At 41.9% G+C, this 12,887-nt stretch overlaps 1 protein-coding gene across 3 annotated transcripts in view; it reads right to left on the bottom strand.

Annotated features, from left to right (window-relative positions):
• Positions 1 to 723: 723 nt before the first annotated feature.
• P4HA1 (prolyl 4-hydroxylase subunit alpha 1) overlaps positions 724 to 12,887 on the bottom strand; it is a 36,628-nt gene continuing 24,464 nt past the window's right edge. The window contains exons 10-15 of one of the 3 annotated variants that reach the window (XM_074924471.1): positions 9,301 to 9,400; positions 7,805 to 7,858; positions 6,238 to 6,303; positions 5,673 to 5,741; positions 4,874 to 4,970; positions 724 to 4,430 (exon numbers count right to left, since the gene is read on the bottom strand). In XM_074924471.1, coding sequence (XP_074780572.1) covers positions 4,360 to 4,430; positions 4,874 to 4,970; positions 5,673 to 5,741; positions 6,238 to 6,303; positions 7,805 to 7,858; positions 9,301 to 9,400 — 457 coding nt within the window. In that variant the 3' untranslated portion in view covers positions 724 to 4,359. The other 2 variants (XM_074924470.1, XM_074924472.1) reach the window with 2 other exon arrangements.

The raw sequence follows: 12,887 nt of genomic DNA, 5'->3' as shown, positions 1-12,887 counted from the left end.
AATCAATTCATGTTTCCAAAATTTAAAAAAAAAAAAAAAAAAAAAGCTGGTGCACTTTAGACTTATTTCCTATCCCATGGCTGCCAAATCTGTGAGCTGTGCCTGTGGGCTGCAGGGGGAAGGGCGGGCAGTTCCCTACCTACAAGCCAAGGCTCCATCATTCAGCAGTGCAAGGCTTCGTTCCACAAGCAAAAGGATCAAAGCCTCTAACAGCCCTTGCCGTTTTTTGTTTTGTTTTTTTTTCAGGTTCCTGATGAACACAAATTAAGCAGGAGCTCCACTGCTTTGAAGGAGTGCAGCACAGGAAGAGCTGCAGTGTATGAACTGTAGAAGCCTTGATGATGGAGGACTTCACCTGCCTGTCCTACATGTCAGCAGCCCGTCCCCTCTCCTGCCCTCGGCAGCTGTGTCGCAGGAGAGGCTGATCTTTCTTCCCCTCCCTGGAACTATGCTGAATAACTGGTTGTTTGACCCCTTGGCTTCAGGAAATGGCAGTATTTGTCATCCCTGGAAAAGGGTCTTGCAGCAGCTGACCCTTTGCTGGGCCAGTTTTGCGTTTCAAGCCAGGAGCTCGCACGGTTCCCCCATCACGATTAAATCCCTCACCAGTACTGCCATAAATCAATGCAGCAGGGAGACAACAGGGCTGAGCCACATTCCTCCTCCCCAAGAGCAGTTCAGCCCTTTTTCATCCATTTTTGCACACATACTTCCAGCCCAGCAGTACCTGCCCTCCCCTTCTGCAGTCCATTAGTGCTGTGTCTTTCCAACCAAGACACAAAGTTCAGGTCTGAGAACAGGTTTAATTTGTGGTGTAAGCATCTTCTGCACCTGCCTGCACAGATTACGAAGTAAAACAAATGAGCTCAATTTCCAGGAAACACATACGGCGATAAAAATCTGTGTGATCAGATTTACAACAGCCACATAAGAGGAGAGTTTGATGTGGAGGATTTTTCACTGCTAACAGCAGTGGCTTTTATTTTAACCCTGGTCTTTGTACATTAAAAATATTATTACAAAAAATTTAACAGTAAGGCAGTTTCTCAATTGTCAATCACTGTGAGCCAAACAGGTTTTCAATCACCTTTAATACAAAACTAGATTCACAGAGGAGCCACACTCTTGATCCAAAAGCCCTTTGAGAAATTAAGGGGTAAGGCAGAAAGCAGCAGCACCTGTGTAATCCCTTACACATTCAGTGTGAGGTGCATGAACACTACTGCAGTGGAGAAAGAGCAAACGTGGATTGTCTGCAGTTTAAGAAAATAAACTCACCCTTTCTCTTCTAAAAATCTGGAATGTTTCGGTCTGAGAACCTCAGCAGATGAGTTTTAGCTTTGAGGGATTTTTTTTTTTTTTAAACCAAGCAAAATTTTCCACTGTCAAAAGACAAACTATTTTTCTTCCCCCAAAAACTGCAAGTCATTGAGTAGTTCACTCCTTTAAAAAGTTATGCGGTGAACCATTTTTACTCCCAAAGCAATGCCTCTTAGAGACTGTTGTTAAAACACTGTTTAACACTGGAAGTACTTGACAGTAGCTGGGGGGAGGATTTGCTTAGCAAACTTGCCCAGACATTCCACAGTTCTCTCAAGCTTGTCATTCATCGTTTGGTGTTGGTTCAACAGAGATGGGAAAAAAATCACCCCCCTGCTTAATATACAAACCTGTGATTGATTTCTCATTGCTTCAACCCTTCCTTTCTGTAAGAGACCCTAGTGTTTTCTTCCACTATGGCAGTACCTAAAGCAGTCACCAATATTTTTAGTATTTCTCTTTCAACCTACATAAATACTACACTTTTTAGCTTTTAATTACTTAAAGTAAGTCCTCTGCTTGCTTTAGAAAAAGCAGCTTTTCGGTAATGGCAAAACCAGATGCTTTCTACATGTGTGTTCATGGGGCATTACACTGATTTCTTTTTGTGCTTGTTAATTTGTGCAGGATTGGCTTTTCTAACAGCATTTACAGATGCCTCAGAGCTACCGAGCAAAACTCTGTGCCCCACAAGAAAGGCCTCTACCACCACATTGTTGGTTGTGTTCTTTTACTTGCAGGGAAGTGGCAGGAGTTACCTGCAGCCATGGTTACCTAAGAAAGTAAAAAAGATGGGGAAGAGAAAAACATGGAAATGGAGATGAATGACACTGTGTGACAGGGAGAAAACTCAGGTAAGTAGAAACATTATGGGTGTTCTTTTTAATTACAATCTACTGATCAAAAATATGCTCTGACAACCCATTTCTTTGGTGAATTTATGTGAGATACTGCTCTTAGACCAGCTAGTTGAATAAATGAGCAGTACAGATGTGAGGTGGAACTATTTCTGATTTTTCTTTTTATTTGTTTTCTTAAGTAAATGCTGGATGGACTTTGTTTCACATCTGCCAAAAGCACAGGCAAAATGCAAGAAGGTGCAGGGCTAAGGATAAACACTTATGTAGGTCCCATTGCTAACAGGCTCAGTAGAAATTTAACAACACATTTTCCAGCAAAGATTTTAAAGTGTCTTCAGAAAGTATGCAGTTTCTCAAACTATAGTACCTTAAACTGCATTCTCAGTATTTCAGAGGTATTTCTAACATGTTAACAGTTGGTTTAATCTACATTTTGGCTCAATTCTCAGACTTTATTGACGCAGAAAGTCCAATTAACTAAAACTAGAATTTTTTCCTTGGTAAAGACTTCAGGCTTGACCCCTAAATCAGTAAAACCATCATCATCCAGAAAATCAGACTGTTTAGCTAGAGTCTGGTGCAGCTCACTTTGATTCTTGTTGTTGTGCTAGTGGAATATTCAGACATTTTGCTAGAAATCCTGCTGCTGAAGAGAACTAGCACTCAGCTTTGCTCTGCCTGTGCTGGGGGCAGCGGGACAGCTGTTACTCCACCCAAAGGAATCTGGCAAGTGGAACAAAAGTTCAACAGCTACAGTCTCATTTCCCTCAGAGGTTTCCACTTCATCTCAGTGTAAGGATGACTTGTCACAAACTAATGTCCCTCAAAGTTACTGCAAGTGAGTTCTTGCAGCGAGGGCACTGCTGACTTCGGGACACCTTTTCTGTGTGGGTGGCGTGAATCAGAACGGCTCCAGCTCTGGCTCATGGGACAAGCAGCAGTGACGTGAGAACCAGAGGCTCTGGAGGAGGCCCCTGCCCCGTGCTTCCTCGCTCAGGAATGCTCAGGAGAGGGGAGGCAGCACCAGGGGAGCAACACCAAACCAGCCAGAGCAGGCACCTTCTCCAGCACTCAGTGTAAACAGTCACCCTGGGACTAAAGGCATGTCACTGCTGTGGCCTACGTTCAGCATCCCTAGCAGAAAACACATTTGCAAAATAAAAAGCATCTAAAAAAGATTTAGGATTATAAATAGGCCATCTGTTTCTCACAAAACCTTGCGAACTGGGAGGATGAGGGTGGAGAGCGTTCTGTGAGGTCTATGTATTACTTCATCACCTGAAGTTTCATAACCGATTTGAAATTCCAGTGTCCTAAGGCACAATTATTCTGATTAATGAAGATAGTAACATTCCCATCCTCACTGCCCAAGGAACAGATGTAAGAGTTGACTACTACAACAGAATAAAAGCAGCATTTGTTTATGTGGACAAAGATTAAAGAAAAAAAAATGGAGGGAAGATGGGCTGTCATTGTCATCAGGCTGCTCTGATACAGGCATGTGTTTGACCCAACACTGCTGAAGCATCTCATCTATACGTACGTAACTGCTGGCTCACATTTTCAAGTTTAAGCAAGAGCCAAATTCCCCACCAAGGCTGCGAAGGAAGACAGTTTAAAAATTGGGGCTTTTGTGGAAGTAGAAAAACAGGCAAAAACATGATAATAACCTGTTCTCCAGAGAAACACCAACCATGCCCACAGTTCTCAACAGTAGTGGTCAGGCACTCTAGAAAAGCAAGGAGTCAAATGTCTGGAAATTGAGGAATATGAACTGGTTTAATTCAGCCTCCTTAGAAGGGAGCCCTCCCCTAAATCATCCCACCCTTAGCAGACTGACAGCGTGAGGAGGACTAAGCAAACAATCACTGGCTTTCCATGCTGATCAGAGGGGCGATGGTGAAGGGAACACCACACACAACACCACTGTTAGTTGTGGCCCTGATCTGTATTTTGTCTTTTTTTTTCCTGTAACACTCATTGACCTTAATATATTCTGTTCATAAAACCTTCTTAAGGGGGTATTTTAAGGGAACTAAAAGCACGTTTGTTTTGTCCACAGATGAAACACCGGTGTAGTTGAAGACTGAACCTGTAGTGGAGTGTTAGTCAATTGTAAACTGTAGATGTGTGCATTTTACACAAACTGAATACAGAAGAGACAAAGGATGAGTCTGCATCATTCCAACTCTGATAAAGTGCACGGCCTTCGGAATTCCTGTCCTCGCTCATGCAGCCATTTATTGGATACTGCAAAGACAAAGGTTTTTGATCACTGTACCTGGTTAGCTTGTGCTTTGATATAAGCTAAATATAAGCTAATGGCCAGCTTTCAGTTAAGTGCAGGATTATCTTAATTTTCTAAAGTATTTTAATACACACACAAAAATGTGAAGTTGGTCTAATAAATCCAAGAGGGAAAAACCTTCCAGTAGTTGCTAAACTACAAAAGACTATTAAAATAGATACAATATTACATGTTTTATATACATAATAAAATATGCTACTCATACATATATCATAATATACAGAGATATGACATAGGTATAAGGTGTAATTTCTCTATAAAGGACCTAATTTCTGGCTGCTTTCTATTCCACCACAAAGTCCAGAGGAAAAAAAACCAAGACAACCCACCAGCAAAGGCCCAGTCCTCCAGGCCACAGGCAGCAAGAACGTTGAGGGCTACTTACCCCATTTGTTTCCAACTAGTACTGGGCAGGCCGCATGCCGTGTGCTGTAATCACCTTCTCCGCTTGGGAAGAGATTGTACCAGAATACAGCTGTTCCCTGGAAATGGCAGTGGAAACCCTCAGCATTTTGTTTTGTGTGATACACACTTGCACACCAACTGACTTAACAATAAGGCAAAGGTATGTGGGTTTGTATTTCAGATGTTCCTTTTAAATTGCAGGCTCTGTTCCATATTCTAACATGGGGTTTCCTAAGGAATGAGTCTCCTTTGGCACATTATGTGTCTATATATATTTGGCTGTTGATTTTGTTTTAAACCCAAAGCCAATTTCATTTAACTTTAACAGTTTTAGAAAGCAAGGTAATTTACTAAAAATGAACAGCAGGCCAGCAAAGAAAGACCTTATTCATGACCATTCTGAGGGAAAAAACATCATAGGAACACATAATTTCAGGGAAAATTCCCTAAAGACACCTCAAGACTAAACCTACTTACAGATTTAAGTATTTTCAAAATGTGTTCTGAAGCACTGTAATGTTTTGCAAAGGCTATGCATTAGAAGCAGTCAAGGCCAAAAGGTACCTATGCATTAACCCGCAGAACAGAGGCCCTTGGAATCACCAGTACTACTCCAGTCCCTTCACTGAACTGTAAGTACCTCAGTGCTCCCATGAACAGCGCTCTAATCATCTTTATATAAAGTGATTTTAAAGCTTCTTTTTAAGCGTTTATACATCTGTTCTATTTTTGAGTAGATGGAGAGAGGAGCGGTTACTCTGATAAAAAGCCCCACTTACCTTTTTAGGCCAAACACTGGCTCCTACTTCAGGAAAGACAGTAGCTCCCCCTGCTGACACATCACTCATCTGAAAAGGTGGGGAAGGGCACAGGTAAGTAGCAGGCTGATACATCCTCAAGTGTCACGTTTTAGTAAAACAAAATTAGGTTACCGAACAACCTAATTTCAACCTCCCAATCTGTGAGCAAAGGCTGCGTGATTCACAGCCTTAAAAAAGGCTGAAGCCCACCCACTCTGTCCCAAGTGCAACAGCCAGCCTTGTCCCTGAATGTTACACACTCGAATGGTTGGGTGATGAGCATGCTAGAAATACTGATGCAGATATAAAAATGAATAGACAGACAAATAATTTAAGCTGATGCTCAACTTTGATGAAAAAAATCTCCTTAAGAACACATGGAAGAACATTACTTATGAGTTATGTATGTATTGCCACCAAGTTAGTGGCTGCCTTCGTTTGCAAGTCATATTAGGAAAAAAACCTAATGAAATCATTCAACAGTATAGAATATGCAGTGATAGATATTTTTGGCACTAGCACATGGCAGAAATGTATCACTTACATAAAACAACCAAGTAGCAATTCTGTTGCCTGTTCCCAATTCCTTAAAAGCATCTGGCTCATCTTTCTGTGAATAAAAGCAGATTTAATAAGCATTTCATTTTGATTATTGAGAGGAGCCAATGACATACAGCTGCAGAGCCAGCAGCAAATTCATGCAGAAAAATTAATTCAATCCCTCTATTTAGGAGGAGGGCAGAATGCAGTATGAGTGTATCTATTAATTTAAATAAACCAGACATTTTAAAATTCTGTAGGACAGGGAGGGCATAAGCTCAAATTGGTAATGGGTAAGAACAACTGTACTGCCTGAAAATGAGTATAAATCCTCTTCACAGCCAGACTTAATTAAATAATTACACTCACTTATCCCCTCTTGTCCCAGGCCAAGGCAAGCACCAGCGAGGGCAGCTCCCCCAGGGCCAGCTGAGCTTTGGGGCCCTCACCCCCACTCCTGCTCTGGCCTTCCTGACCCCACACTGGAGCTGCAGGTGCAACTAGGAGGTTTTTATCACTTCACTTACAAGAAAAACCCATTTTGATGGTTTATGGTACCAACTTTTGTCACCCCTCACAGCCCACCCCCTGTAACCTCCACTGGTGTGTGCTAAAACTCCAGCAATCATTACTCCAGGAATTAGCCCATGCATTTTCAAACAAAAACAGTTAATCATTTGCAATGCTTTTGAGCATGTGCTTACAGAGCAGAGATTCTGATTAAGAGTTGGTGGCTTGGATTCACAGCGTAAGGTTAATCTGAAGGTGTTAAATCACACATATGTATGCCCAATAAATAACCAACTGAAGTCAGTGGCATTATTTCCAGCAGGCTGCAATTAAAGCTGGCATAAAAATAGGTTGGGAATTTCTCTCTCCACACTGCAGTCCTCCAGGGTAGGCTGCAAGGCAAGACTTCCCATGCTGCCTACAAGGCCTTCCTCACAGCCCTGCAGGCACGTTTGCCTCACTCAGCAATGCTCTGCACTGCACACACAGCTGCAGTAGCTTCAGTGCCTGGACACACATCTGCTGATGCCACCATCATCTGTCACACCAAGTCACACATGGGGTTTTTATACAGTTTACCTGTATAGTCTTCAGTGATTTTAAACAAAATGGCTTTACGTGGCCAGTACCCTGGCCAGCTAGAATATTTCTAAACGTTTCCTCAGATTCAGAATAAAGCTAATGCCCTTTGATCTGTTAAGAACTACTGGTCGTCTCCTTAGAATAATTTTTTAAATTATATTTTTGAAGAAAAACCTTGTTGCTCTGTAGTGCCTAAAATGCTTGTCTGTTCAGCTGGTGGTTTAGAGGGCTTTCTCCACTAACATGGATTAGAAAAGTTGAAGAGCTACAAAATTTAATACACATTGAAGAATAAAAATTGTGCCACAGCCAAGAGGCCCAGGCTTCACCAGGTGACTATCTCTCCTCCATCTCTTTACTTGCCCGTGCAAAGTCAAAGTGGGGTTCATACTGTCCTCCCACTCCATAATTTGCCACCTGAAAAAGAAAACACAGTGCTTGTGAAGCAGAAAGATGTGGAGACAGGAAACAGGACTTACCCTTCCAAAATCAAAATGAGGCTCATACTGGCCTCCTACTCCGTAGTTGGCTACCTACAGTGAAAGGAGAAGCACAAAATCTAGTAAAGCAGTATTTTATCCAGACAAGAATCTAACCATCATCTACAACCTTTCGCTAGATGAAGTTTAATAATCAAGCCATAGAAAACTACCAGTCTCCATCAGCTAAACTGTACTGTACACAGCAAAGTCCTTCTGGGTTTATTCACAAATAGCTCTAACTTCACCCACACTCCTCGTCAGGGTAGAGCCAGAACCTGACTCTGAACTTCAGGGTCCCAGGCCTTCAGTCTTCCTTTGCAGCTCTTGACCAGATACCAGCTCCCAGAAACACCCCAGCTGAATCTTCCCTTCCCCAGGGTCAGCTCCTCTGTCTGCTCCCAGACTTTCACCCATTTACAAGTGCCTGCTCCTGTCTGATCTAATGACACTCAGGTAATAGAACCTGACAGACACTTCTGAAACTCCTGAAGGCTTGGCCAGCCACAGGCTCCAAAGAACCCCAAGATGTTCAGCTACAAGAGCAGCAGCACATCCAAGACTGTCATCACAAGATGTAGTATACTCTGGGTAAGGAATCTGGTACTTTCCCAGGGTAGAATAATATTTTTCTTCTACAGAAATGTCGCAGGTTCTGTTCTCTTCAAAATAGGTCACGGTGCTTTTATGTCCTTCACGCTCAAATCACTTTTTGGTCTCTCTGTCATTAAAGAGGATCCACTGGTTTTTTTGGTTATTTTTTTTCATCTCTTCTCTGTATTCATAACCCAATTTTCAACCAGATGCTTGGGCATTTTACCATCAGGAGTCTTCACGGAGTAGCAGAGTGGCACAACAGCTTTCAGGAACCACTGTCTAAGTGTCCTGCTTTCTAAGTATTAATGCTTTCTCAGAATCAGTGAAGCAGCTGTTTATTTAAAAGCCTCAGGTATATGAAAATGAGTACTTCCAAAATAAAATTTATTGAAGTTACATATAGAGTCAGTCTCTCCCACATTACAGACACAGCAGACACTGTTGGCCTTGCAGGACCAAGGATGGGATGGCAAATGTAAACAGCCATTCCCTCCCCCTTTCTGTAAGTATCAGTCAAGCTATACTTTTCACTATCATCACCACAGCATCAAAGTTTGAGCCTGCAGCAATGAAACCCAGTTTTATTAGTAAAAATAAAAAGAAATTTCACATCCATTTCAACAAACATCAGGAGTTTCAGTTATTACTGTTTCCCTCCAGCACCAGAAAGCCATTTCCTACTACAGTAAGCACAAGTCTGCAAAGACAACTTGACTTCTTCCTCCCTGTAAAAAACCCACTGTTCCTCCCCTGGCCTGGAATCAAACCAACCATCAAATCAGCTGCCCCTGGGCTGAATGAGCTTTTGCAGCCACCTCACCAGCACAGTGCTGCATACAAAGGCATCCAAAACAAAACGCCAGCTGACACTCACCACCCTACTTGTCCTAACAGCTTACCTGTAGTTCTTCTGCTGTGGAGACATCAAGTCCTGTTAGGTCCTGTATCCTTGTGTTAATGCGAGATACCACAGGGCTTTCATATCCAGACAACCAAGCACTAAGTAGGTGGGAAAAGAAAAATTAATAAAATATGGTAACTATAGGCAGTAAGCTAGCAGTACAAATGCAACATTTGGAATTACTTCAAATTGGAGGCTACTTGTTTGTACGCTTAAAGAGAGTGCTAGGATGATCAGAAATATTTCCAGGCCATTATGAAGGCCCGCATTTAATGAACATGTTTTCTAGAAAGAACACTTACAGCACTGGTTTAAGGAACCTCTACAACTAAGGGCCTTAATTCCCATGATAGACTATGAAATGACTGAAGAAAATGCTCCAAACAGTGAAATCTGCTTCAAGCTGTTTTCTAAAGAGTCACAAACCACTTTTGCTCTTACCCATTTCAAACAGCTAATTTAGACCCCACATCTGATGCACTTTGAAGCAACACTTGGGAAAGGAATAGGTGAGTTACTTGAGTTACAATCACATAGGCTCTGCGTACACTAATGTCATGCACCTACAGGCAAGTGCTCTGTGATCTGTCCTTGCACATTACTTACCTGTGCAATGCTACTAAAAATCATTACAAAAACAATTATATAACGCATAAAACTCTAGCATTTTTCCTGTTCAACAATTTCTACCAGAACAGCCTATTACAAATTTGGTATTTAGCACATGTTTGGGGTACACCATGATTTTTAAGGAAAAAAACCACCCCAAACATCCCCACTTTTTTTTTTTTAAATATAAATGTGAAAGGTGAGCCTTGCAGTTCCAAAGGCATCTTCAAAATATCTATCTCTTACTATAAATTAGAACTTTTCAGCTAGAAATACTGCATTTAAACTAACTGGCAAACTAGTCAGCAGAGAAAGGTTTGAAGAGGTAGAGAAGAAGTTCTACATGAGAATCGCTGCCTTCACGCAGACCCAGAGTAGCATTTTCTGCTCAAAGTGGTTGCTCATTCCTGAAAGCTGCATGCCTGGGAAGCAGCTGTGTCACCCAGAAGCAGCCACACACCCCAAATAGCAGCGTCTGGCAGAAAAGGGCACAAGCTTAGTACAACCACAGCTCTGCGCATGGACTACTACAGCGCATGTCTGCGCTGGACCCTGACCAGCCCTGAACACAGCCAGCTGCCTACATGCAAACACAAAGCCATTTCTCATCTCTTTCAAAAAGAACAAAATGTTTTTCTTGTACAAAGGATCAATTTCATCTACCCACTCTCTTTTTTCTCTTTCCTTCTTTTTTAAGCCACTCATCTGCTCACAGGATCCTTGTTTTTGTTGCTACTTTACTCATCCTACTCTAGCCAAGCACCTTCATTTTACCTGCTCCTCATTTCCCTCTCCCGGCATGCTCCTACCCTCTCTGGTCCTCTGCTCTGTTTACCTTGGCAACCCCCTACTAGTCACTAATATGGATGAGAAAACTGATGATTTGGGTCCCATTTTTTTTCCCGTTTTGCAAGAAAATGGAGACAGCTAGTTCTAGCTTTTTTCTAGCATTTGACTCAGCCTTTTGGGCTCATCAGCAGCTCCTGCTGCTTTTACGAGACTGTTGGACAGAAATACCTGTGCTCAGAGCCTAGCTGGCAAGTACATGGTAGCATTTCTACTCAAATGAACTTTCACATCTATACTAAATTAAGGTTGTTTTAATATAGAATTTGGATTAAAAATCAAACCAGAATACTTCGCATGGGAGGAACAGTAGCATGACACATGACAAGGCACTGACACAGGTTACAGAATCTCTACGAGCATTTTTTAATGACAAATGAAGTATGGATAAAAATAAGATTTCTCAAGACAGACTTGCACAAACACATACATAGGTTCATCCATTTCTGAACATTGTTAGTATAAGGAAGTGTTACAAGGCAACCTTCTTTGATTTAAGGTGGTGGGAGAACACAAAGTCTACTTATACAAAGCATTGCCCCCCCAAAAATCAGCTATGCAGCCACATGCTATGCAGCCGTGTTGAACAAGCAATCCTAACCTCACATTTAGTACACAAGAAAAGCCCCAACGCAGCCATCAGCTTCAAAGTGTAGGCTCTGGCTACCTCTGCCCAGGCTATGCATAAAGGTTTTAAGAAAAAAAAAAGAACTCAAAGAAAGAAAAAAGCAAGCATTCTTACTATATTGGTTATTTAAATTTGCAATTAATGCTTTCAACAGGGAAATACTACATCCTTTCACGAAGGGATACTACTATATGTTTTCTAGAAATAAAATTAATTGCCTGAGGATACAAAGAAAGTCTATGAAAAGTGGAGGAAACCGGCAACTGAAACCATACTCCACCAAGTGCCAGCCTGTCTGCTGGTTGCTGAGCAAAACTTAGGGGGCAGCCTGTAGTGCTGAATAGCTTCAGGTGAAGAGTTACAGCATGATTTAACCCTGTCAGCATCACAAAATCTGCTTGCATGAGGGCAGAGCGCTCAGGAGGGCCTCTCAAACCCTGCACGGATTGTCCAGCATCAGGAGGCCTCTGCGCCTGCTGCATTTAGGATGCGCAAGGACCTTCTGTTACTGCACTTTGCCCAGTGGCCTTCACAGAACAGAACCATCTGCCCTGCGCTGTCATCTTTAGCTGCTAGCCTCAGCCTTTGCTGACATCCAACTAAGTCTGTGCTTAGTTCAAGACCATTTACAGCAGGTATTGCTTCAACAAAGGAATCTTTTCCCCTGCTCTTGTCTATCAAAAAAAAAAGGCAAAAACCCACCCTCCCTCACCAGTGGCATATCACATATGCAGAATTAACAGCCTCAAATTGTGCTCAGCAACTTTTTTTTTCTATACACATAATCCAAGGTTCAGAATGCTTCAGTAAATGCACACCACTATTCTTCAGTGTACATTTAACTGCCCACCTGACAACTTAATTTGCATGAACAGCATTCTGTCATATTTTCGACCAGCTGACACCTCTGAGTCCACTCTGAGCAGATAACTTCCTAACAAAAAGGGACAAGCTTATTTCTGGGAAGTCATAAGTGTGGCAGTTTAAGATGTGGTTGACTTTACTTACAGGAGGATATTTCTGTAATAACTACCACACCAAAACACAAAATTCCCTGACTACAAAGACATAGTATTTTGGTGTCCCACTTGGCTTTGTAAAAAGACACCCATGAACTAAAGATAGTACATTATAGAAATTAAAAGAATTCCATTAGTGTGCTGAATTCATGCTGGGGGATTGCTTTTCTTCTTGCTCACACCACAATCTAGCTTTTAACAACTTTTATATTCATTACAAGCAGCTAGCAGTAATTACATTTACTCCTCCCTCCTATAATTCCGTATCAGGTATCTTATTGGAGATTTTTTAATGGCACAATACTTATATGCAAAAATAATTCTGGACTAAGCAGTATATTAGGAAAAAAAACAGACAACTGTCCAGAACTACGTGACAGACAGGCTTATATGCCCAAAAGCTCATCTCCTCCAACTGCACTACTCAGTCCAGTACCAGACATTACAACAGCTACGTCCTGAGTCTCAGCTACACCAGCACTG

This window comes from Athene noctua, chromosome 21 (assembly GCF_965140245.1).
Source record: "Athene noctua chromosome 21, bAthNoc1.hap1.1, whole genome shotgun sequence".
Lineage (NCBI taxonomy): Eukaryota > Metazoa > Chordata > Aves > Strigiformes > Strigidae > Athene > Athene noctua.
This window is presented reverse-complemented; position numbering and strand designations above follow the sequence as displayed.